Consider the following 25,728-nt stretch of genomic DNA (forward strand, 5'->3'; position numbering starts at 1 on the left):
GCCCATCGGGCTTGTCGGCGGGTGAGGTCTTGTGCAGTGCGCCAGAATTCGAGGTTTGAATGGTCCGTAATGATGTCGAATGGTTGAGGGAGTCCTTCTAGAAAGTTCCTCCAATCCTTCAGTGCTTCAATGATAGCAAGCATCTCTCGATCGTAGATTTCGTAGTTCCGTTCCGCTGGCTGCATGGATGCCGATCTGAAGGCTACTGGATGCCATTGGCCGTCGTCTTGCTTCTGCATAAGGGCGCCTCCCGTGGCAAAGCCTGATGCGTCTACCTCGATTCGAGTAGGCCTGTCTGGTGTCCATAGAGCAAGGATCGGTGCGGAGATGAAGGCTTCTCGAAGGGTGTCAAATGCTTTCTGTCGAGTGTCAGTCCAGGTAAAGCTGGTGTCTTTCTTTGTCAGGTCGTTCAGAGGTCGTGCTATTTTGGCAAAATTCCGGATGAAGCGTCGGTAGAAGTTTGCAAATCCCAAGAACCCTCGTAGTTCCCGAAGGTTAATAGGGACTGGCCAGTCACGAACAGCCGCTACTTTTACCGGATCCATTCTCACCTCCCCTTCTGAGATGATGAGTCCGAGGTATTCAATCTGTTGTTGTTCAAATTCGCATTTTTCGGGTCGTAGGTAGAGGTCGTGCTTTTCTAACCGAGTTAATACTTCCCGTACCATTCGTCGGTGTTCCTCGAGATCGTTACTGAAGATAAGGATGTCATCTAGGTAGACTGCCACCTTGCCGGCTGCAATGAGATCAGCAAATATAGCATTCATAAGTGCTTGGAACGTGGCAGGGGAATTTGTGAGACCAAAGAACATGACCTTAGGCTCGAACAAGCCTCGGGTTGTTGCGAACGCGCCTTTCCATTCATGCCCCTTCTTAATCCGTATGTTATTGTAACCCCAGTGGACATCAAACTTCGTGAAGTATCTTGCTCCCTGAAGTCGGCTAATGATGTCAGCAACTAATGGGAGAGGGTATCGGTTCTTCACAGTGTACTCGTTCAGTTTCCGGTAGTCTTGTACAAAACGGAGTTTCCCATCCTTCTTCTTTACGAAGAAGACCGGTGATGAGATTGGTGATTTTGAGGGTACGATATAGCCTTTCCGCAGGTTTTCTTCTAGGAAACGATCCAACTCCTCCTGCTCGTTTAGGGACATGGGATAAATCTTGGTACGCATGGTTGCCGGTGCTCCAGGTACGAGATCAATTGCATGGTCCCAAGGTTGGTGGGCAGGTAATCGTTCGGAGGCGGATTCTGAGAAAACCTTCTTGAAATCACGATACTGCTCAGGGACCATTTCTTCGAAGGTTTTAACGGGTTTGTCTCGGTTGGCTTCCTCTGCTAGCTGCTGGGAGTAAGTGAATCCTGCGGCGCACCAGACTTCCTCCGTCTGTTCCTCTAGAATTCCTGCTTTTACCCATGCCCGGCGAGTTTTATGATTGGCTCGAATTCGGTGTATTGGTGGTTCTTCCACCGCTACTGATTCACTCTGTTCAAGGGTCGCTTCTAGTGGCACCTCAATGTGGGGGTTTTCTGCGGGAGGTTCCAGTTCTGGGAGTTCGAGGATTGGGGTTTCTGTGTGAGTGGCGGCTAGATGAGAGTACAAGATCTCCTCGTCTGGGACTTCTTCTATCGTTACTCGAGGAGGCTTTACTGAAAGTCGTCCTTTCTCCCAATCAATCTCCGGATTTACCTTCCGTAGCCAGGGAAGTCCAAGGATGATGTCTTCACCTCCTAGGTTGGTGATCAGAAAGTCCATCCATCGCTCTTGATTATCCACTGTGAGTGCTAGACGTGCAAAATGGGTTATCCGTCCAGCTCGGTTAGGTGTTCCATCGATATTAAAGACGTCGATCGGTTTATGGAGGGGTGCACATCTTACATGGTTCCGGGTGACAAAGTCTTGGTTTAAAAACAGGGCGGTAGCTCCACAGTCTACCATGGCTGCAGTTGTTATACTGTGATTCCTTCCTCTTAGTCTCGCATGAATTCGGAAATTTGGGGAAGTAGAGTTTAATTCCCGGATCGACGATATTGTACATGATGGGTGCGAGTCATACGAGGAAGTAGCGAACATAACAAACTGATTACGGGGTACTCTCGGTGCAGCCGAAGCGGGTACCCTCTTTAAAAACCCTGTTGAAAGCCAGAGGACGAGGAGGACATAGCATTAGCACGATCAAGTAATTCCCTTATTTGACCAATCTGGTTGGAAAAGTCCTGGTTAGGGGGGCTCGGAGTAGCAGCTACGGGTGCAGGAGCAGATGTTGGGGTCGAGGACGCGATCTGGACGGATTCATTTGGGAACAGGGAGAATGGCGCGGGTACCGTACCGGATATCTGTTGGCGTCGAGGTTGCTGGCGTCGGCCTCGGTCTCGTCCAAGTCCCATGAACTTGTCTTGGCAGACTGCTTCCAGATGTCCTCGGCGTCCACAGTAACGGCAGGTGGTTTCTCGGTGTGGGCAGTTTTGCTTGACATGACCTTGGGCACCGCAGCCGAAGCATCGTCCTCGCATGCGAGCTAGGAATGCCTCCCTAGTATTCCCATTACTGGTGTGGGTTGCATCAATGTCCATAGCGTGGGGATCAGCAGGAGTAGTGTGAGCGGTATGTGTGGGGGAATATCCAGAATTCCGGCCGGTCATGGTGGGATCGTGCAGGTAGACATCCACCGATATGGCCCGTTTGATTGCCTCCTTCAGAGTCGGAGCAATTCCTTGGGCAATGTTTACGGTGATAAGGTGTTGTTGGATCTCTGGGAGTAATGCAGTGAAGAAGCGTTCCCGCAAGTCAATATCAGACATTTCAGTCCGATCTCCGATGTCCTTGAACTTCTGAGCGAATTCCGCAACTGTCTGTCCTTTACTTTGCCTGAGATTCTTGATCTCGCTACGGGCTTCCATACCTGGGTCCATTGGTTCAAACCGTTGGCTAAATTCCTTCAGAAACGCCTCCCAATTTCCTCCGAAAGGGGGATTTTCCGCATTGAAATGTAGCAGATGGGGGGTTGCCCAATCTCCGGCACTTTCTGTGAAGAAGCCCAAGGCGGACTTGATGAGTTTGACTTGGCTTTTGGCGAGATCAGGTTGTTCTGACGCCCAATTCTGGAACTGAGCCATGAAGCGACGGGCTTCAGCGCCATCTTTACCCTTGAAGACCTCGGGTTTGTTCATGCTTGACTTAGAGGATGAGCGTTCCTCCATAGCTGTAGCAAGGTTGGCTACTTGTCTGATGAGCTGAGCCATGAGATCCTCCGCAGAGGTATTTGGAGCAGGTGGGACAGGAGTCGACATGATGGGAGTAGGCAATCGGGGCTGAGGAATCGGCAGGAAGGTTATATTGCTCACAGTGAGTGGCTCTCGGATTGAGTTCGAAAGGGCGTTGGGGCAGGGTTGAGACTGGCAATCGCGCCAAGTATCGTCGTTGTTATGGGCGTGAGCTTGGTCTCTGGGGTCAAGTGCGTGCGGGAGTGCGGAGCAGTCTATACTGGCAACAGGTGTTTCAGAATCGGGCGGAACTGGGGAAGACGTGGTGTCTATAGATCCTGCAAGGACAACCTTATCGGTAGGCTGTCAGTGCAGTAATGGATCTTGACCTAATGTCACGAAACGGCAGAGGCGGAGTGACTAAGCAAGACGGTGAGGCGGAGCGACTAAGCAGGTCAGCAAGGCGGAGCAACTAAGCGGAGCGGAGGCAAACTGGTCCCAGATAATGACAGAGATATATTGAGTATCATAGTCATAGGTAATAATAAGTAAGCACATACCTGGTCCCAGATAATGACAGAGAGGTCAAGATAAGGGATCAGGCTGTGGAGGGTTGGCTATATATACATAATCCGGTCTGCGAGAAACAACGATGTAATACTGTACAGTTTAGGAACAAGGAAGGTGGCGGAAGCCAGTAGAAAGAGAAGATGGGTCAGGTGGATCAGTAATCGATGGGGGTTTGACAGTGATGGGATGATGTATCGTACAAGTAAAGGCGTCGAGACGGTGAGAAAAGGAAAATGATAGGGGCTGCGTACTTTATGACACTTGTGACATTTGTGTCAGTATAGCAATAGAGAGGATAATCACAGGAAAGAATGGGAAGGCTACTAAAATCTACTATTGCATTGGTTGTGATGCAGACCGCAGTAATAATGCACGTACTCGAGCATTTCCTCATGCTATTCAATGCGAGGTCAGATCTTATGTCTTGAATATGTCCTGTACTTACTTTCTGCCCAGTCATTGGAACGGAACTGGCCCAGCGAGTTTAAGAAAGTCCAAGCCGAGATGGCAAAACAATCAGGGGAGAAAACCTCAACAGGTAAATCCACTGCTCCATCAGTCCGAGGTAAGAAGCGCAAGATTGAAGATGAAAGTCATGAGCGGGAGCCAATTCTCACATCTGTATCACCATTGGATCCTACATCTACCCAGACTGGGTTAGATACTGCAGCTCAGCCAGCTCTTGAAGCCTCATGGGGTGAGGTTACAAAGCTTACAGCTGCTCGCCAGGCTCGGATTGATTACTTTTTACTCCGCTTCATTATATGTTGCGCAATTGCATTTTCAATAACGGACAATGGGTTTTTCCGGGACTTCATTCATGCTCTGTGAGTGACTAATTCTAGTAACTTTCTATATCTGATATTTCTCCAGGTGTCCGGCATACTCGCTTCCTGATCGGTCCAGTTTCTTTACTGCCCATATTGCCGCTGAAGCAGCAAATGTGGCAAACCAAGTTCTTGTCTTCCTGGCAACATTCATCCACCTCACAATCTCATTCGATGGTTGGTCAAGCAAACGCGGTGATGAAATCTATACTGTTCACATCACTACACCTATGAGACACTCATTTCTGGTGGATGGTTTGATCTTAACTGGGGAGTCTACTGATGCCGAAAGCTTATTTACACGGATTGGAGAAGTAAGTAATTGTCGATGCTCAATCGCTTGCACTTATATCAGTGTTAGATCATTATCCGCTATGTTGTTTACCGTTTTTCCATGATTGTTTCCGACACAACTGGAAATGTCAAGAAATGTCGCCGACTTATCTGTACAAAGTGGCCATGGATACTCAACTGTCCTGATCCCTGTCACCAACTCAACCTCATGATGAAGGATGTTATGGTTGGATCAAAAAAATATCCAAAAATTCTTGCATTTACGGAAGTAAGACCAGCTCAACTTCATTTTCATCCATTTCAGAAACTTATTATAGTCTCCACTAGCCTATGCGTATTGTCTCCGCTATCACCACATACTTCTCGCATAGCAATTATGGCAAATATCAGCTCAGGGATGAGCTCAAGAATGAACCCAGCTGACGCGGAATTCAGGTTGGCGGTGCAACAAGATTTTCGACTTTTACTACCCACGTCCAGAGTATCATACGCTGTTCAGATGCAATGGAAAGATGTGTTTCAAAGGACCGTATCAAATTTGATACACCCGCGGTAAGTACTCCTCCATAAATCATAGTTTATGCCAGATATTCATGTCTATCACAGACTAAAGAGTTACAAAAGTATATCATTCATGGCTCTGATCGTTTCAAATTTCAACTTCAGCTTCACAATGCAAATTTGCTACTACAACCTATTGCACGCGGCCTACTGACTCTCGAAGGACAGAACACAATGTGCTCCGATGTCTTCTTTGTCTTCATTGGCATTGCGATTGGTTTCACCCGTGTGTTTCAAGATCCAAGTAAGTCATGAACAAATCTATTGCTTTGTATATGACCAAATTGTGTACTGCAGCTAGTGATGTTTATTGTCATCGCGCTGAGACTTTTGCTGTTTTTGACCGCCGTTTTGATATATTCCTCAATGACTGTACAAAAGATATGTTTATCCTTGCTTATCTGCTTGACCCCAGTGCGTATTTTTCCCTATGGAGGACAAGCAGAAACTAACTTTCTAAAGTGTACTACCCAGATGGAGCTCTACGCCTTGAACTCCCTCCCCGATCTGAATTCAGGCAGAGCTCCTGTACACCTCTAGTCCGGCGCTTAATCGGATCGGCTCTTCAAATGCTTCAAAATGAACAAAAAAGAGAGCGATTGGGCACCGAGGAAGATGGGCGCACGATGGTAAAAGAGCTCACTGGTGAGAAACTCTGGATTCTATGACAACCGTTTCTGAGTTATTCTTTTGCAGCATATCTGTATCGCGAATCCCCCTTTGATATCCCTGTGAAGGATGCAAGTAAGCGGCTTGAATGGTGGAATCACATATCAAAAGACAGTGGTGCTTGTCAGGTTTTGGTGCGGGTTTCTTGCTAACTTATTGCATCCTCGCTTATATGTATTCTACTGCTTCAGAAACTCGGTATCAAACTTTTTAGTGTGTCACCATCCGAGATGTGCGATGAGCGAGGCGCCTCCAAGTTGTCAGGCCTTGATACTGCGAAGCGTAATGGCTTGACTGGTCAGAACTTAATTTGGATGGCTCAGCTTCAACAATATTGGCGGTATGGATTTTCGGATCCGAAATATACACACATGGCAAGACTTGACCTGGACCAGCCTTCCACTTCCAGCTCTATCCAGCTCCCAGCTCCGACTTTGAACGATCTTCTGAACCCGGCCGGTCCAGAGATAGACGAGGAAAACCTTAGCTTCAACATATCTGATCCATATGGGGCTACAGCACTTGAAGATGGGGAGAACGAAGACGACGAAGAGATGGATGATACGGGTGTCATTCCTATCATTACTCGAGCCAGCATTGACCGCCTCAAAATCGAGTCGCTTGTCAATTTGTCCTGTGGCAAACTGCTTGAGCGCTACGATCCGCCATCGCAGATGAAGAATGTTCCGAAGGAGAAGCCATCGAACACTCAATCACAACAAGCATCAAAAAAATGGAGTGCGAAGGACTCCGAGTGGTCTCTTGACAGTGTCTGGTAGATATTTAGTTGTTCAATACTTATAATACCTATGATACAAGATATAATACGTGTATTATACGGTATTATACCTAGAAAAAAAATTGCCTGCGGCGCTTACATAATACTGGTATAATACATATAATACGAGTGATACTTATCATACCACAAGCTCAATTCTTGATACCGTATCATACCAGACAGATTTTTATGATACCCAGCACTAAATATCACTCACAAGGGCTCACGGTCCTTCAGCCCTTGATTCCCAACGCCACCCAACTGTGAGCCGAATGCACAGCAAAAATCATGAATCATGGCCGCAGAATCAGCTCATGTTTCATGATTACAAGTTCAGACGACTCGGAGCCCCGAAGTCGAACAGCGTCACAGTGGAGTTCCATGTTCCATTAGGAACGAGTCTTTGGAAAGGATGTATGTAAGTACACACTTACTTTGTACATGCATATGGTGCGGGAGAGGACTGATGCAGCCAGACGTACGTCACGTTCGACTCAGGTAAAATTTCCCCTACCTCCGACCCCTTGAACATTTCGCGTTCTCTCCAGATCTGTTGAACGCGCGAAAGACTTTCGATTTATGTATGATCCTCGTAGAGGATCCGCCCTGTGGGAGCAGATAACATTGTCAGACCTTTTGAAACTCAAACTTGAGGCCTTGAGGCCTTGATCACAAGCTGGGTAATGCAGTCTTGACGTTTGCTTGCTTTTCAATTATTAACTCACAAGGGAAAGCTTCAAGTTCTAGACAAGCATACTTCTGGGTTGCTTCTTTTACTTGTTCACTGGAGACTCAAGCTCAAGTCGCCGTTAGCATCGTATTTGTATCGTACACAAACTATAAGTAAAGATATATCGAGAATGATTATCCCAGAGTTCCAATGCAATAGTGTATAATTTACTATATACGAGTTTAAGAAAGGTATAATTCCAAACATCTTTCACGTACCGAGGATCAAAACTTGTCTGAAAACATGACAACGATCCAAACAACGCCCAGAATAGAGATTAGAAGGATACCGAAAATAGCTCCAACGACGGCAAAAAGTTCCCAAGGTACTCCCTGTTGTGCTAAGGCAGGTTTCGCCTCACCATTGGACCCTTGCTTCTCCTGAAGCTGAGCAACGCGCTTTCGCTGTGTGATGGTTTGGTCGATCTCTTGTGATTTTTTCAGGATTGACGTTCGTGCATCTTCTGGATCGAAAGTGGGGGGATTGCCAGCGGTTGATGGCATCCTAACGAAGGATGGGAAGTTGTGTTCGCACCATTGCTCGACCTAAAAAATGTCGTTCAAATGAAGAAAAATTATATGATGACTCAGTCTTACCTTTCCGCATGCGACTGATATCCGGAGGAAGTTAGGATCTTCAGGAACGGCTTTTGCATGGATACTCCGGCAGTGGTGTCGGAAGATTTCGGCGACATCTCGAGGATTTACTGAGCGCATGATGAGCTGAAGATCAAATAAGTCAGCGAGGTGGGCAGAAGACGAACGAAGAAAGTTTACCGATGCTGCTTCTGCTTTTCTGATCTTGACATTGCGTTGGAACATTGCAGGATTCATGAAGCAAAGATCTAATGTGGCGATCGCCATGGTGGCAGGGATAGCGCAGAAGGTGAATACACTTTGGTTCTTGAGTAACCGGAGGTAGTCCAGAGCATCGGTCAAATGCCTCATTGCGTCCAGTATCATCTCACTCTGCACCCACTGTGCACGCTCTTCGGCTCCGGGAAGGTACATATCCTTCATTTCTTGGAAGCCATACTCCTTCTTTCCCCAAATCTCCTTCGGCCAGAAATATCGCTTGTCATCACAGTCTTCACGGTAATCACGAATGATGTTGGTCTTCTGTAGTAGAAGTCCCATTGAGTTGGATATTTCAAGTTGAGTACCCAGCCATGAAACCTCTTTTTTCGAGGCAGAGAACAAACGAGAAAGTCCTTCACCGACTAATCCTGCAACGTAGTGGCAGTACAGGTCGTAGTCCTCAACTTTGTCGATATATGTCGCACCTGCCGTAGCAGCTCTGTGTGCAAAGTCGGCCATACCGTTTTCCATCTTTTCAGTGATGTCGAGGATGATTGATTTGTACCTAGATGGAAGGTTTTAGACACGTTGATACAACTTGAGGACTTTAAAAAAGCGCGTACTCTGGATCAAGAAGATTGACCTCTTCTATGACCTTGTCGTACTCGACCAGCAACTGCCGATCTTTCTCGGTCGGTCCGCTGTCATTGTATGTCCATCCAGGGGTAATCGTCAATTTGTGGAACGACCTCAATATGGGCTGCTTGACATCGTCGGGTATAGTCATGTCGTCTTCAATGGTATCTAGGCCCCTCAGCACAAGGTAGAACATGCAAATCTATGAAATGATAGTACCTCGAAATACACTGTATGGATTGAAACCAGACTCACCGTTCTGGCTAGGTCTCCTTCCACTTCTTTAATGACAGCGGAGAAACTCCTGCTTGTCATGTCCAAGAACTCCCAGCATCGTCGCATAGTTTGTCTGTCCCAGCCCGATGTTGCATGTTCTTTCATGGACGTGATATCACGTTTCTGTTCGTGAAAGAGCCAGAATTGCAAGAGCGTTCTAAACTCGAGAGGATGTGTAAGAAGGAGAGTCAACCATGCGGTGGCACCCATATTGATTGTTGAGAGCAAAAAAGGGGAAGAAGGAGTGAGTGGGAGGGAATACAAAAGTTCCCGTTCGAGAGGACTTATTATTTTGAAATTTTTTTTGCGAAGTCGTACGATGACATTCGATGGAGCAGCGACCCGGAACACGTGCAGATGACGTAAACACGACGGATGAGCGGGAGTTGTATCCTCCGTCCGGCGTCCACTAGATATATTGTCTTCTACTCTGCACTATTGGAATCGGATTGGAATTATGGACAGTATCATTGTATATAGACCGGCAGTTAGAACATGTTGACCAAATAAGAGTTTCACAGAAAACTTCTGTACCTGTCATATCCAAAATGATCTTTTTGCCATCTTATTCTATAACCACCACTGGCATCTTCGAAGGTTGCCAATATAAATGCTATTTACAGGGCTCAAAGGTATGCCTCACGCAGTTTTGTATCTCCTACGCATGTCTCAAGCTCATGATGATTGACGAGCTTAGGCTGCTTCAGCCCATTGATCTCTGCTTCGATACTGTCTGATTGGGGTGCGTACACTGACAGTGACAAATTGATTCTACATGTACAGTCGGCTTATATGCTCGCAAAACAGTACGAAATGGCGGTTCAATCATGCGATCCGAGCGAGAATTTCACCACACATCGTGCTTCTTTTGCGCTGGAATGGATGATCCATGGGTGAAAGGGCGCGTTGAATTCCGTTTCGTTTGCAGCACTTATTGAATCGTCATTGACTCGAAGGCTTTCCGAAAAGAGTGTAACTGTATGATCACGCTCCTCATAGGGAGAATATGTTTCCGTATATGACGTTTATTCTTTCTTCAAGGTCCTTCACGCGTCTTGGGTCTCTCGTTGTGTAGAAAAGCAATTCTCGATGCCAATCTCTCTTTTTGTTCTTGATGGTATGTCTGCATTCACAGTTTGTTGTTTCTCAACTGAGCTGTCTACAGACTACTTGAATTCTAATCAGATCGGTCGTCCATCTACGTCCAATCTACATCATTCATCTTCATGGACCGATGCCTCTTCCAGTCATTCTGCTAGTACAACTTCGGAACCTTCCGAGCCTGTGTTACCCCTCAAACGTCGATTCTACGATATGAACTCACCCAGTCAAGAAAATGATTATTCTCCCGCAAGAACTCGCCCCAAGAAACGGCAACGTATACTACACACTTCTGACGTCAACGATCCCGACAACCACTTTGCTGAATTCCCTACGGTGTTAATTAGAAACTTGAAGCCGTTCGACAACTCCGTTAGCAAGAATCATTTCTTACCGAGTCAGAGTCAGGATCCAATTCACAAACGGGATGCGTCTCAGCACTCAGCGTCCTCCGATTTGTCTTGTTCTAGTCTACCTTCTCGCGCTTGTTTATCCTCACCGTCTGTCACGATTCAATCGTTCCCTCGTATAGACTTGAGGCGTACGCTCTCGTTGAACCGTGATAGTCCTTTGAAACTCAAAATCCTAACTCCACTTCTCATTCGGTGGGTCTGTTCTGTATGCAACGGACAGTCACTCATTCGACATCTCGTAGGCCTGGAAGAAAACTGACAACTGATTGTGACGACTCAAGTGCAAGCGCCTTCACTTCGTTTTGGAACCAAATTGCGAAAGAAAGTATTCGAAGAGTCTCATCTGGGACAAACGCGACCCAAATCACACCCATCTTAGTCTCTGCTCTTCCGGACATGGCGACTACAATTTCAACTACTTCGGGACCTGCTACTTCACCAGAATCCTCAACAATTTTCTTTCCGGGGAAACTTCACCTGGGAAAGAAGTTTAGCGCGGAAAATGAACGGACTCAATGAACCCTACTTGTGTACTCTATCAGACTCTATCATGCTGCTTTTTTATATGCTATGTACCCTGCGCCGGTTTCTTCCAGCCGGGAATGGAATCGGGTTGAACTGGATGGAAAGATATCCGATTGTACTACATACTTCTACTCTGCTCAAATTGTCGTACTATGTACTGTACGTGCCATACAATCACAAACTGAGATAATGGCAGTCCGTGACAAGTTTTGTACATATGCGGTGGACCGCGGTCCGGCCCAAATATTGATTGAGTCAGAGCGCGAGGTTTACCTCTAACTTCGACGATGTCCTCTTCATTGCTTCTCCGTTCCCTCCGTCTTCGGGGCTATTTTGGCTCATGTGGTTCAGCTTCGGCACTACCTAGAAGATTCTACCAAACGGATACAATGACAGGCGAGGTTGTCGCTTTGCCCAACATCCAGGCAAGTTTACGCGCCTCTCCACGCGAACTCATGTCCCTTATCACGCATATACACTACTGTCCACTTCGATAGCCCGACCGCCTTCAGTATATTAAGACGGAGAAGCCGAGGACTCCTCCGCCATCGAAATCCCTTGTATTTGGGCATACTTTTGTGCGTGTTCTTCTCTATAGTTCTGATAGATATTGGAACAATCAATCATTCCCGCAGACAGATCATATGCTCACGATCCCTTGGAGCTCCTTGGAAGGGTGGGGTGCTCCCAAAATCGAGCCTTGTGAGTCCCTGGTTTTCTTAACACTTTGTACTATGTTGACCTTAAATATTAGACGGTCCTCTTTCCCTTGAACCAAGCAGCACCGTATTACACTATGCTCAAACTATCTTTGAGGGTATGAAAGCCTATCGCGACGAACATGGAAACGTTACGCTTTTCCGGCCGGATATGAACATGAAGCGTATGAACACTAGTGCTGCTCGGGTTGCATTACCAGTCTGTATCCTCATCTCTACCCAATTCAACTTTTACTGATGGGCTTTCAGACGTTCGATAGTGATGCACTGTTACAACTGATTAAGAAACTCATCCATTTCGAACGAGATTGGATTCCAAAAGAACCTGGGCACAGTCTATATATTCGGCCTACTATGAGTACGTTCGAATCCTCTCCATCTCCGAACCACTACTCACACTTGACGCTGTAGTTGGTACACAGAAATTCATTGGCATTGCTCCACCTAGTGAAGCACTACTCTTTGTCATTTGTAGTCCTGTAGGTCCCTACTATCCCGATGGCTTCAAACCTATCGCTCTTTACGGAACAACGGAATACATTCGTGCTGCTCCTGGAGGTAGGTATCGTACTGTCATGATTTACTCGACTATTTACTTAGTTTTCTAAGGTACCGGTGCTTATAAGCTTGGTGTTAACTACGCCCCTGGAGTTATGCCGCAGAAACATGCCGCTCAACTAGGATACACTCAGAATCTGTGGCTTCATGGACCCGAGCATTATCTTACAGAGGTAAATAATTGGTAGCGGGCATTCATGTCGGTTACTGATCTCTATTCGATATCAGGTGGGCACAATGAATTTGTTTGTTGTTCTTAAGAAGGGCGATGGTGAGTATTCCTCAGCATTCTTTTCATTTTGTTCGCTTACATAGTCTACTTCAGCCATTGAACTGGTCACACCACCACTCGACGGTATGATTCTGCCGGGTGTCACTCGAGATTCCGTCCTATCACTTGCCCGGAATCATGTCTCTGGTAACTACAAACTCCCCAACCTTCCTAACCTTATCGTCTCCGAACGACCGATCACAATGAAGGAAATCCAAGAGGCAGAAGCTTCCGGAAATCTTGTTGAGCTGTTTGGATCTGGTACGGCTGCTATCATCACCCCAGTGAATAGGATTGGGTATCTTGGAAAGGACATCCATATTCCGACTGGCGAGGATGGGATGGGACCTGTCTCAAGGCCAATCTGGACAGAGCTAGTTGGTAGACAGATGGGAAGTATTCCAAGTGAATGGAGCGTGCCCGTTACAGCGTAGCACCACTGCAACAGTATCTACCATCAAAACATAGATAAAATCTAAAGCCTATTATTGGCTAATCCTGTCGGCCGAATTACCGATTGAGAATTTTTGAATTTTGTTAATTGCGTTCAGTCGTTTCTTTTCACCATGTTACGACCAGCTATACGAGGTGCAGCTCGGGGACGCTCGTTTGCCACTCATACATCTTCTATTCCACGCAACTATCCTTCGATAACACCTCCGTATCCGACTCTTATTCAAAATCTCAATCACGTTCGCAGTGTCCTCAAAAGGCCGCTTACTCTAGCGGAAAAGATACTTTACAGTCACCTTCACGATCCTGTTCATGGCCTTGGCGACGGCGGACGCATCAGAGGCGAGGCATATTTGCAGCTGAAGCCCGAGAGAGTAGCCATGCAGGATGCATCTGCACAGTTCGTCCTGGCCCTTCAGAATCCCTAATCATAATCTCTGACGTTTCCTGCTGACAGAATGGCTCTGTAAGCAACTTTGGCCCGAATGACAAGATTGGAGTCGCTGACTTACTTCAGTCTGCAATTCATGAGTGCTGGACTAGACCGATGTGCTGTACCAACCAGTATACATTGCGATCACCTTATTCAAGCGTCAGACGGGGCCGAAGCTGATCTAAAGGTGTGCATATCCTCCTCTGTCTGAACACATTTAATGACTTAACGCGACCCAGTAGCGGTCCATCATATCCAATCAGGAAGTGTTTGATTTCCTCGAAAGTGCAGCGCGCAAATTCGGTATCGAATTCTGGCGTCCAGGCTCTGGAATCATTCATCAGATCGTCCTGGAAAACTACGCAGCCCCAGGAATGTTAATGTGAGTGCAAGCAACCTCTTGTATTTTCTCGTGTCTGACATTTGGCAGGCTCGGTACAGGTCAGCGCCTTGCGAATCTGAAGATTTTGCATCTCTGAATTTAATTGCAGATTCTCATACTCCCAATGCTGGAGGTCTTGGTATGTTGGCAATTGGTGTTGGCGGTGCTGACGCGGTTGATGCAATGACTGGCACGCCTTGGGAGTTGAAAGCACCTCAGATTGTTGGTAATATCCCCGTCTTACTATGTACCTTTACCTCTACCTAACCTTGGTTTTCATCAGGCGTTCACCTTACTGGTAGCTTATCAGGATGGACTACCACGAAGGACTTAATTTTACACCTCGCTGGCAAACTGACTGTGCGAGTAAGTTAGAAACAGGTCCCCTATCATGGTACTGAAGTGATGTAGGGAGGCACAGGTCGAATTATCGAGTACTTTGGGCCAGGTGTCCATAGCCAATCCTGTACAGGTGTGCGATCTTGGGTCGGATTTCTGGTATAGGCTCATACAGGAGGAACTAGGTCTGGCTACTATCGCTAACATGGGTGCCGAGGTCGGTGCGACAACTTCCACCTTCCCTTACACCAGTAACATGCGAGGCTATCTTCACGCCACTGGACGGGGACCAGTAGCTCAAGCTGCCGATGAAGCTGCTGGCAAGGGTTTCCTTTCTGCGGACGATGGTGCCGAGTATGACGAAGTAATTGAAATCGTGCGTATTTGACTTTGTTCACTCGCTCTGATCTTTTGAAAGCGGAAATAGAATCTATCGGATTTGGAGCCAACAATCAATGGTCCTTTCACGCCCGATCTCGCTACCCCACTGTCTAAGTTTGGCGCTTTTGTGAAGGAACAAGGTTGGAAAGATGAACTGTCTGCCGGTCTTATCGGTTCATGCACGAACAGCTCATACGAAGACATGGTGAGCAAATATCATTTGTGAGGATTGCACCCAACATGCTGATTTCAAGAAGACCAGGGTTGCAGACCTTGCTCGTCAGGCTAAGGCTGCAGGACTGACAACTAAGGTAGATTTGAAGATCTTTCTTTTGCAGCAAGTCATATAATAGATATAGGTCCCTTTCCTCTGTACGCCAGGGTCTGAACAGATACGGGCTACCATGGAGCGTGACAATGTAACTTCAACACTACAAGATGTGGGTGCCGTTGTTCTCGCGAACGCATGTGGTCCTTGTATCGGTCAAGTACGTCACATATATATGGATGGCGTTGACATCATTTTAAGTAAAACATCTATAGTGGAAACGAGAAGACAAGAAAGGAGAAGAGAATGGTCAGTGTTTTTTGCTCCTGTATCTAAGGTTGCTCGCTGAACAGATAATACGATAGCCATTCTGACCAGTTTCAATCGAAACTTCAAGTCACGAAATGACGGAAACCGCTATACCATGAACTTCCTCGCATCGCCGACTGTAGTTACTGCGATGGCATTTTCCGGGAGCTTGTCGTTCAACCCTATGACTGACTCGTTGACACTTGACTCTGGTAATCGCTTCAAGTTTTTTCCCCCTTCTGGCCAAGATCTTCCCTCGACCGGCTTTACTCCTGGCGACACTTCGTTCTATCCACTACCGACCCCGGAACCGCAACCGGATGCAGAAGTCGTCATTCAGAAAGACTCACAACGACTGGAATTACTTGAACCCTTCACCAGTCCTTTCAATGACGGGAATTTGGAATTACCACCATTAAAAGTTTTGATGAGAGTTCGCGGTGAGCTGGCTCTCGCATTTACATCGTTTGATGATATTGATTATCCCATCAATCCAGGAAAATGTACTACCGACCATATTTCAGCAGCAGGTCCTTGGTTGAAATACAAAGGCCATTTGACTAACATTTCCGAGAACCTGCGTACGTCGTCTGTATCCTATTTTGTTCAACTCGCTCACACATGTCCACTACTACTAGTTATAACTGTTCGTCTGAGGATTTTCTGCATCGCGAGTCTCCATTGACTTTACGTAGGCCGTCAACGACGAAGGTGGTGATGTCAACGTTGCTTTTGATCATGACGCTCCCAGCGGAATCACCGAGACGGGCACCATACCCGGTGTAGCGAAACGATTGAAAGGCAGGAATCAACCTTGGGCCCTTGTTGTTGACGAAAATTACGGTGAAGGTAGTGCCAGGGAACATGCAGCTCTCCAACCAAGATTCTATGGTAAGCATATCTCAAGGAGATCGCTAAAAGTACGGCTGACGCGATTGGATTTTAGGCTGTAATCTGATTGTCGCTCGCTCATTTGCACGAATTCACGAGACCAATCTGAAGGTATGGTCTGCACTTTGCAAATTGACTTGTGGCTGACTGTGAATCCAGAAACAAGGTGTTCTTCCCCTTTGGTTCGCGGATAAGACCGATTACTCCCGTATAGGCTCTGGCGATATGATCGAAACCGTTGGCTTGGTTAATCTTCTCCAAGGCCACCCAGACGCAATCATCAAACTGAGGGTAACTAATCGCGAAGGAGAGATTTTTGAGATACCCACCACTCATACTATGTCAATTGATCAGATCAAGTGGCTTCACGCTGGTTCAGCTTTGAACCATATCCGTTCGCAGATGAAGTAATATTGAATCGAAAAAGTATCCTACATATCATTTTGCTTATTCTAATTCCATGAAAATACATCGGAACACCTGAACGCTTCGAGAACACAGTTTGCTACAATGCCAGTATCATGGATTCTAGGGAGCATACATATCAAGTGCTTCAACTCCGTATTGCTCATATATAAGGGATGAGCCACTTATGTAGACTCGATTATTACTAGGCTCCACTGTGGAATATACCTTGCTTGGGCCTTGGCTGGTCAGTCAATTATTACTAGCATTTCTCAGTGAAGGCAAGGGGAAAATTTCATTAAATACATAGTGATGTTGTGGTGGTAACAAGCATTGACAGCATTGCCTGTTACCGTCAGCCTATTCATGCAGGGAAAGGGTCGAATGAGCATATATCTACAAGCTCGAGTGACTCAGAACTTCACTCCTTGCTCATCTTGCCAAATTGCATTGGCATTGGCAGCACCTGGGAGGCAGCTATCTAAAGTATCTACCAAGAAGCATGAAACCGAACATACTTTTCTGAGTGCCCAGGGGGCCTGGAGGGCACCATACTTCTCGCTATTATTAACTCATTGCTACGTGTCCAGATAAATTTCAGTGCTATCCAAATATTACTGTATCTGCAGTAGATGTTTTGAGGACACATTCCTGCCGCGCGATCGCCCACCTTCGCATGTGTGATTACTATGTTATTAAGTCTAGTAGATTTCCGAGGGATCAATTAACTACAAGTCAATATTCGTCCAATGGATGCGAGCTCTTTAGCATTGTAAGCTCCTGTTGTATCACTTTTGAGGGCTGTTAGTACGTTTTTTGCTACCGTAATGGCTAACGGCGGCATTCCAGCCAATTGTGCCACTTTCAGACCGTGGCTATCACGGTTGACGCCTGGTCGTAGACGATAAGAATAAGAAAATGTTCCACTCTATAATAAATGAATAAGCACAACTTTGGATCGAATCACAAATTTACCTCCATCTCATCCACTGTGGTGCAGTAAAAAGCGACGTTCTCAAATATGCCTTGTCCAGAAGGCGCACCATCCTTGTAACCTAGCATTTCTGATAGTTCGTGGAAGTGTGTCGCAAACAGCGTTCGGCATCGATTGACAGAAACTAAATGATGAATGGTTGCAAATGCTAAAGCAATACCATCTTTTACAGTTGTTCCTCTTCCAACTTCATCCATGATCACCTTGAAAATCATTAACTAGGAATACTTCAAGATTGTTGTGAATATTGCTGACCAGACTTCGGGGAGTAGCTCGCCGCAGTATTTCTGCTGTTTCCAACATCTCCACCATGAATGTACTACGGTTGTGGAATAAATCATCTTTAGCCCCTACGCGGGAGAGGAGCTTGTCCACGATGCCTAATGCTGCCGCATCAGCCGGAACAAAGGATCCACTCTGCGCCAAAATTACCACCAAAGCCGTTTGACGCAGAAGGGTCGATTTTCCTGCCATATTTGGACCAGTGATGACATGGAAATGGGAAGAAGGCGTCAGTGCTACTGTGTTCGGAGTAAATACACGCCCAGACGTGAGTAGTCCCAATTCAACTGTGGGGTGTCGGCCGTTGATCACGTTGTAGGTCGTGCTGAGATTGCTGTATGAAGATAAGAATACTAGGATACGAAAACAGCGCTCACTCTTCTTGTATTGATGGTCTGACGAGGTTCATGTCCGTTGCAAGCTGGGCAAACGCCAAAGTTACGTCTAATTCGTCAACGACGCGAGCGTTGCGCCTTAAACTTGGTGCTCGGAGGTTGACCTTTGACCGAACATCAGTTCAACTATCAAGATCAGGTGGCGGCCGAAGGCTTACCTCTTGTCGCAATATCTCGAATGCTTCTTTCTCCGACGTAGCAATCGCATTCGATGTCGTGAAGATCTTCTGTCCAAGCTGAGCCCAGTCCTAATGGAAAAGTAATAGTCATCAAACGGTGGTAGCTATATAGGCCAATAGCGCACCTGAAAGAAGTAAGATCGGGTGGTACCCGTTTCACTTATGGACACAAAATCGGGGTCAGCAGCTATTTTTTTCTGATCTCTTTTTGCTTTGGCTAAGTGAACATGCATGCCTTGACCTGGCGAAGACCGGAGAGTCAATGATGGCGCGTCTGATTCGGTAGAAAATTAGCCAAATGTGCGATAGGTATGATATTGAAATTTACCATATTTAAGCTGAAGCCTTTCTTCCATTTTTGCCTTTTGTTCCCATGAATCCCTAAGGGTATTATTGAGCTCCAGAAGTGTCGTCGAAAATCTAAGCAGTAGTCTTCAGATGTTAACAGCTACGATGAAAAGCGGTTCTACACACTCTGGTTTAATTTTTATGCCAAATTTCACGCGACCATATCGCCATTCTGCACGCAAAGTGTTCGCGCCTGAATTTTCATCGCTTTCGAGGTCAGCGTCTTCAGCCGACTCGTCATATTGCGGAGGGACCGGACGCTCGACCGCAAGGCTGATCCTTTGTGCGAGATCCTCAAGATTAACCATCCGATTCATCAACGAGTCCAAGCTGCCCCACTCTGAAGCACTGAAAGATCGTCGTTCCAAATACTCCATCTCCCGCTCGTGATTGACCCTCTGCTGAATCCCACTCCAGATGTTAACGGTTGCGGTCAAAGCCAACATGTCGCTTGGATCTCCTTTCCCGAGGAGAAATTTCTGCACGATCCGACTGGCATCTTCGGCTTTGGCCAGGAACACAAGTAGATCTGCACGAAAGTGAGGGCGTGAGTGGAAGAACGCAACCAGAGACTGTCGAGCATTGATTTCTTGGATCGAGGTACTGGGAGAACCTGGGTTGAGATCAGTAGGGTTATTGGAATATTAGATAAAACACGCACAAAGCCATCTTGCGAGCAATCGAGTACCGCTGGAGGTGATTGTACGTTTCACGGAGCTCATGAGACTGCCGCGGACTCCGCCTTCTCGTATATTTTCCCGTATTTCCAATGCCTTGATGGTGTGGGAGTCGATCTGCATCCTTGCCTCAGTGTCTTCGCGGTTAGGTAGCGATAAGATAGGCATATGTTCAAGCAGATTAGCACGTAAGTAGGTTGTCAAAAGATCAATAGCACATGTTTCTTCAGGAGTGTACAAGAAAGGCGTAGCTGGGGACCCATTCTGGGCTGTAACAATTTCGTCTGTCACATTAGCAGTCTCTGGCTTATATGCTTGGGAGCTAGATTGTTGCTTTTGAGTCGAGGAGGGACTTTGAGCTGATAAGTTGTCGGTCCCATCAACTGAATGTGATGGGGCAACAAAGGACACAACGCTACTCTCTTCAGTAACCACCTTCATAGTTGGATGCGAAATTTGTGTCTCCATGATTTTGTCGAGAAGGATCTCTCGAGGGCCTATACGAGCAATGTCGTCGCGTACACTTTCGTGCGACGAGCGCTTGGAGTAAAATTCTCCGGTGGAAACGTCTATCCATGCTAAACCAAGCGTAGGATTTTTGGCACTATCGCCTTCCGGTACACTAACAGCTAAAAGGTAATTGTTCTCGTATTGATTCAAGAACGATTCGTCAATAAGCGTTCCCGGTGTGATAACCCGAACTACACGTCGTTCGAACTCTCGTGCACCAAACGCTGTATATTTCGGAAATTCTTCGCACACGGCGACGAAGCGTTTGTGCTGCTGTACCATCACTTTGAGGTGTTTGTCCATATGCAGGAGTGGAAAGCCACACATTGGAACGCGACCTCCTCCCCATCGCCGAGAAGTCAGTTTGATGTTGAGTATTCTGGAAATTTCAATGGCTTGCTCGAAGTATGACTGAGGGGTAGAACATATCAATCTTTAATATCTTTATATTGACGATTGATATAATACCTCGTAAAAGTTGCCAACTCGAGTGAGAAGAAGACAGTGGGGAAATTTGGAAAGATTATTTCGAATTTCTTGTGCAAGCATACTCTTCGGTAGGTTGTCTGATCCTACACATTGACATGGTGAATCCAAAGTTGAGATAAGGATCATGGATCATTGACCTTCGTCAAGTAGTGGATCCTTTCTGGCTTTCACGGCACGTTTGGGCTTTGTTTGAACGACAGACTCATTTTCAGCATTTTCAATATCTTTCTTCTTGCGTGTGCGCTTCCTATTCTTAGTTGTCCTTTCCTCTTCAGCAATTTCTTGTATTTTTTTGCGGATGCTTTTCTTAGGAACTACTTCATCTGGTCTAGAACTATGAAATTGCACAACAAACATCAGTTGTCTCTCACCTGCATCTGCGATCTCCTCTACTCGATCACGAGAAGTTCTCTTTCCTTGACTATAAGGGCCTTCAGCATCCACATTGTTCTCCTCTATTCCCGTCTGTATCGAAGATTGCCCTATCTGGACTTGCTGCAGAAGATCTCTGGCGTTGGCATAGTCAGGTTTCAAACTTTCCACTGTAGTTCTAAGTGAGATGGGCCACACAGATACTAAGAAAACTCACCGGGCGTATCATCACCACTTTGCCACTGTCCCAGTGGTTTTGCGACACTTCCGTCGGGTAGGACGCGAAATTGAGGTAGTTCAGAGAATTTCTTCTTTGTTTTTGTGACTTTGATTGCGTGATCAGTCTGCGAGGCAACTTGCTTGGCGACAGACGCGCTTTCATTATCTCCTTGTTCGATTTCGTTGCGTTCGAAGTCTATCAATTTATTTTTACCTGTCTGACGAGAAGAGCTGTGGAACAAGGTGAAGCTAGTACAATAACGAGTGATGGGGCCATTAGATGCACGCTTTGCACAGAGAAATGCTGAAGGCAGTCCCACCATTCGAGGTGGAATCCGAAGAGATTCAAGAGAACAATTCCAAAAAAAAGAAGCGCTCATAGTGGCTGTGTGGGAACGCACGTATTTAGAAATTGGTCGTGCCATGGTTTAATTTTTGAAGTCAGGTCTTGTCAAGGTCTTGTCCGCCAGCCTGTCTGTCCCCATTTTCTTCTTGTCCTTCTTTCAAAGCAAGAGATGTCGTTTGCCGGTCGAAGGAGAGGAAACAAAGTCAAGAAAGGTGTTCAGTTCACCGTAATGGTTGTCGGTACGTTTTTGCTTCCATAGACGTAGCATTCTTCTCCGTTCTTATACTGATGAAATTTCTCGAATAGGTGCTTCTGGCACCGGACGGACTACATTTGTCAACACATTGTGCGAGTCGGAGGTTCTTGCGCACAAAATATCTGATTCTCCTGATACTGCCCACGTCGAGGAAGGCATCAGAATCAAGCCTTTCAACGTTGGTGAGTTGCTTACCGTGAAGTTCGGTTAGGACTGTACTTAAGAATTGGCATTCTACTTAGAGCTCGAGGAAGATGGTGTACGCATTGCCTTGACAATCGTGGACACTCCTGGGTTTGGTGACAATATTGACAATGAATTCGCGTACGTCCTGGATCATATTGGGTAGAACTTTTTTTGACTCAGATGCCTGTACAGTTTCCAGGAGATTGTCGGATATCTAGAGCGTCAATACGACGACATCTTGGCTGAAGAGTCTCGTATCAAGCGTAACCCTCGTTTTAGAGATAATCGAGTACATGCATTGTTATACTTCATCCCTCCCACTGGTCATTCGTACGTTGTTTTCGCATCTTCCCCCAAGTCATATTCAGTGATCGTATTAGCCTTCGAGAAATGGACATTGAACTGATGCGCCGCCTCTCTCCCCGTGCCAATGTCATTCCTGTCGTTGGGAAGGCAGATAGTTTGACGCCTAGTGAGTTACGAGGATTCAAAAAGAGGGTATGTATTATCATTTATTTTTGTTTTACTGAAGCTCAGCCTCAACTACAGATCATGGAGGACATTGAGCACTATGACATTCCTGTGTATAACTTTCCTTACGATGTGGAGGAAGATGACGAAGAGACTATTCAAGATAACAGCGAGCTCCGTGTAAGTTTGATTGCACTCGTGGCCGAGCTTGTCTAATGGCTAGCCACAGGCGCTCCTTCCATTCGCCATCATCGGGTCTGAGGAGGAGATTGAGATTGACGGCCAGCCTGTCCGTGCACGAATCTACCCATGGGGTATTGCCGAGGTGGACAATCCCAAGCACAGTGATTTCAGCCGCCTCAGGAGCGCTCTCTTGAAGTGAGTCGTGGATGAATATCTTTACTAATCGAATATTGACTCTTTCGAGTACTAGCTCTCATTTGGGTGACCTAAAATCCCTAACCCATGATGTATTGTACGAAACATACCGTACAGAGAAGCTATCGAGAACCGTACACGCAGACAACAAGTATGTTCTTTTTGCTGATGGTTGAAAGTCCAAGCTAAATGTGTCTTGTTACAGTGATTCTTCCATTCTGCCGGAAGAACTGGCATCACAGAGTGTTCGCCTCAAGGAGGAGCAACTGCGTCGTGAGGAAGAAAAGGTTTATTGTTAACGCAGTTCAATGTTGACAAATACTGATGTCCTTGACAGCTCCGAGAAATCGAACTGAAGGTCCAAAGAGAAATCAACGAAAAGAGGCAGGAATTGCTAGCCAAAGAAGAGTCCCTGCGGTACGTCTATTCACTGTGGAGCGTGTTATTCATAGTCTTGATTTGATTCTATTCAAAAACAGCAATTTGGAAAGTCGACTTGCCGCGCAGGGTTCCCAGTCAGAATTCCGGGAATGATTGGCCTTGTTCATATCCGCAATAACCGAGGACCTGCAAATATATTCAGTATGTGAAATGGTTGTTGGTATATACCCTCATCGAACCATCAACAAGAGACGCTCTTTCCTGAATCCTCCTCCCTTGTTCAAAACCACCCGTTCTTTCTCTTTTGACTCCTACGGATAATACAATCAGTTTTATTCTACTTCTATTCCAATATTCCATGTTGTTTCACTGTTTCGGCATTGTTCTTTTGTTGGTTTTAATAAATACTACCGCGCAGTCTTGTGGCTTTTTGCTGACTGCCAATACTGAAGCGAGCCCGTATGTCGGAAAGTACAAATTTAAGAACTTTGACTGAAGTATAGAAACGACTAGAATATTATTCGGAATCAGCGCTTCAGATGGGAAATGTAGACCGGGATCAAAATGATCTGGACTTAACCCCGACGGTTACCAAAACGTAGAACATTGAAGTTACTCTTCAGCTCGTTATTCTCAACGATCCTGTCGTTCCTTACCATTTCGGAGCGCCACTTTCAGCCATGAGCTGGGCCACTGGTGACAGTCGCGAACTCGGCGGCCTCGCTATCTCTGCATATCCCTCTCCTCCTCAGACTTCTTCAACTTTTTCACAGCGCCGCCGTTCTTCAGCTGCTCATACTCGGCCTGCTGCCCCTCCCCCGAATCTTCCTATCCCCAGTATACCGAATATCCCACAGGATCCTGCAGAGTCACTTGAAGAAGTGTCTTCAACAAACGGCTTTTCACGACTAAATAGATCTTCGTTGTTTGTTGGAAATGTGGTTCAACCAAGATTGACTGTCCAGTCCCCAGCCAACTTTCCCGTGTCTTCTTCAATTGACGATCTGTCCGACCCTCCTCCACAGTCAATTCTTCCGAATCCATCATCGCGTTTCCATGAACCGCCTCCAGCTCCTGTTCCAGAGCATCTAGCTAATGGTGGCCATCTCATGCCTCCAGACGTAAGAACAGAAACTCGAATACCTTCCCCGAGGCGAGCTCTTACTCGAGCATTAGAACTAGCAAGAGAAGCCGTCCAGCTAGACTCAATGAATGACAATCCAGAGTTGGCAGTAGCAGCGTATGGCAGGAGTGTAGCCTTGCTCAGTGAGGTGATGGAAAGAGTAAGGAACGGCGAGGAAAGCACAGAATCCACACGGCGAAGGAACGGTCGTCGAAGGAGTGTATTTGCTCAAGAAGACGAAATCAGGAGGCTGCAATCTATCGTAAGTTTTCAGTCTGATGTACATTAATTTCCCTCATAATGGTATTCTTTAGCATGATACTTACGCGGATCGAATGAACATTTTGAGCATCATCTACAGTATACAGCCAGTGCCATACCATTCGACCAACATCTATTCACCAACTACTGCAACTCCATCTACCTCCCTTGGCTCTACCGCTCCGACTTCACCGACAAACTCTTCTTCACCGGTTTCGGATGACAATCCTGACCAGATACCTGTCAGAATTTCCCATAGTGATAATACCGAGGACGACTACCAGGGTGTCCACCAAGCTGATGAGGGTATGACTGCTATCGGTGCAGCAATGTTTATGAGAGACCTCGCTAGTCCGACCCGATCTGAGATATCGGGTCTTCCATCCTCTGGAGCCCACCCGTATGCTTCTGCTCCAGCCATATACGAAGATAGCCCACCTCCTACCGCGGTTCCTCCAGCACCTTTACATTCAAATCCTACTGCTCGCAGTTCCATCAGACGGTCAACAACAACAAGGACGCAGTCTACACTCTCTGCTGCTCCGCCCCCTCCCTCTAAATCGCCACCCTCTGCACCCAGTTCCTCTCAGCACGAGACATCACAGTCTACTTTGGTAGCGCCACGTCCGCGAGGAGAATCTGTTGTCGGGCATCGAAGAACAAGCTCTGGAAGCAAATTGGCTTCTCTAGAGGAAGAAGAAGAAAAATACATCAGTAGTCGCCAATCAACAATCAGAGACTCGAAATTCCAGTCTTCCTCTGGCCATGCATACGATTCTCCGCCACTCCCAGCTCTTCCCTTGCCTTCTCCTCCGTTGCCCTCAGATACTTCCGGGACTGCACGCCCTCTAATTCTTCCTTCAAAACTTCCACCATCTCCTCGTCCGGCCAATGCATCACGGCCGAGAGGATCATCAACTATCTCGACGCGCTCAGATGCATCAGGAATCATCAATCCTACACCCAGTCAGGGTACAATTTATCAACGAAGACCCAAAACCTCTGGGCCGTCTACCCCTCGTTCCTCTTCACCAGCAGAGTCTACCACCTCTGCAGGATCCATCCCGTTA

The 25,728-nt window shown here is 46.6% G+C and overlaps 7 protein-coding genes across 7 annotated transcripts; 5 read left to right on the plus strand and 2 right to left on the minus strand.

The window, feature by feature from the left end:
• Positions 1-4,698: 4,698 nt before the first annotated feature.
• Positions 4,699-7,040, plus strand: C8R40DRAFT_1080392 (uncharacterized protein). The gene is made up of 7 exons (XM_046227082.1): positions 4,699-4,916; positions 4,964-5,164; positions 5,503-5,701; positions 5,755-5,871; positions 5,920-6,102; positions 6,154-6,260; positions 6,318-7,040. The coding sequence occupies exons 1-7, from the start codon at positions 4,833-4,835 to the stop codon at positions 6,903-6,905; spliced, it is 1,479 nt and encodes a 492-aa protein (XP_046091578.1). The 5' UTR covers positions 4,699-4,832; the 3' UTR covers positions 6,906-7,040.
• An 818-nt stretch (positions 7,041-7,858) lies between these two features.
• Positions 7,859-9,553, minus strand: C8R40DRAFT_1165453 (isoprenoid synthase domain-containing protein; the record flags this gene model as incomplete). Its single annotated transcript, XM_046230690.1, has 5 exons — positions 7,859-8,179; positions 8,231-8,356; positions 8,411-8,996; positions 9,055-9,269; positions 9,323-9,553. 5 exons carry the CDS (start codon positions 9,551-9,553, stop codon positions 7,859-7,861), a joined length of 1,479 nt encoding a protein of 492 aa, XP_046091579.1.
• A 356-nt stretch (positions 9,554-9,909) lies between these two features.
• On the plus strand, positions 9,910-10,407 carry C8R40DRAFT_1080404 (uncharacterized protein). The gene is made up of 4 exons (XM_046227083.1): positions 9,910-9,975; positions 10,041-10,085; positions 10,151-10,244; positions 10,300-10,407. The coding sequence occupies exons 1-4, from the start codon at positions 9,954-9,956 to the stop codon at positions 10,325-10,327; spliced, it is 189 nt and encodes a 62-aa protein (XP_046091580.1). The 5' UTR covers positions 9,910-9,953; the 3' UTR covers positions 10,328-10,407.
• Positions 10,408-10,432: 25 nt separating this feature from the next.
• Positions 10,433-13,364, plus strand: C8R40DRAFT_1165454 (aminotransferase; the record flags this gene model as incomplete). Its single annotated transcript, XM_046230691.1, has 12 exons — positions 10,433-10,460; positions 10,509-11,049; positions 11,100-11,345; positions 11,400-11,541; positions 11,880-11,960; positions 12,018-12,084; positions 12,137-12,300; positions 12,351-12,459; positions 12,513-12,659; positions 12,711-12,832; positions 12,888-12,930; positions 12,985-13,364. The coding sequence occupies 12 exons, from the start codon at positions 10,433-10,435 to the stop codon at positions 13,362-13,364; spliced, it is 2,070 nt and encodes a 689-aa protein (XP_046091581.1).
• Positions 13,365-13,461: 97 nt separating this feature from the next.
• C8R40DRAFT_257026 (aconitase family-domain-containing protein) lies at positions 13,462-17,233 on the plus strand. The gene is made up of 20 exons (XM_046234507.1): positions 13,462-13,783; positions 13,841-13,849; positions 13,901-14,003; positions 14,059-14,198; positions 14,247-14,257; positions 14,308-14,424; positions 14,482-14,564; positions 14,610-14,670; positions 14,723-14,913; positions 14,965-15,123; positions 15,176-15,229; positions 15,278-15,406; positions 15,462-15,495; positions 15,552-15,935; positions 15,993-16,076; positions 16,134-16,141; positions 16,191-16,386; positions 16,442-16,497; positions 16,546-17,072; positions 17,132-17,233. Exons 1-19 carry the CDS (start codon positions 13,497-13,499, stop codon positions 16,795-16,797), a joined length of 2,358 nt encoding a protein of 785 aa, XP_046091582.1. The 5' UTR covers positions 13,462-13,496; the 3' UTR covers positions 16,798-17,072; positions 17,132-17,233.
• A 282-nt stretch (positions 17,234-17,515) lies between these two features.
• On the minus strand, positions 17,516-20,725 carry C8R40DRAFT_1033093 (muts domain V-domain-containing protein; the record flags this gene model as incomplete). Its single annotated transcript, XM_046223315.1, has 11 exons — positions 17,516-17,719; positions 17,767-17,988; positions 18,041-18,392; positions 18,445-18,566; positions 18,621-18,710; positions 18,767-18,915; positions 18,970-19,061; positions 19,116-19,602; positions 19,651-19,966; positions 20,051-20,587; positions 20,645-20,725. The coding sequence occupies 11 exons, from the start codon at positions 20,723-20,725 to the stop codon at positions 17,516-17,518; spliced, it is 2,652 nt and encodes an 883-aa protein (XP_046091583.1).
• Positions 20,726-21,771: 1,046 nt separating this feature from the next.
• On the plus strand, positions 21,772-23,427 carry C8R40DRAFT_1033738 (Septin-domain-containing protein; the record flags this gene model as incomplete). Its single annotated transcript, XM_046223362.1, has 11 exons — positions 21,772-21,841; positions 21,909-22,040; positions 22,101-22,182; positions 22,237-22,374; positions 22,425-22,542; positions 22,594-22,695; positions 22,745-22,893; positions 22,949-23,044; positions 23,099-23,180; positions 23,231-23,310; positions 23,373-23,427. 11 exons carry the CDS (start codon positions 21,772-21,774, stop codon positions 23,425-23,427), a joined length of 1,104 nt encoding a protein of 367 aa, XP_046091584.1.
• Positions 23,428-25,728: the final 2,301 nt, after the last annotated feature.

This window comes from Lentinula edodes (assembly GCF_021015755.1).
Source record: "Lentinula edodes strain Le(Bin) 0899 ss11 chromosome Unknown C8R40scaffold_2, whole genome shotgun sequence".
NCBI lineage: Eukaryota > Fungi > Basidiomycota > Agaricomycetes > Agaricales > Omphalotaceae > Lentinula > Lentinula edodes.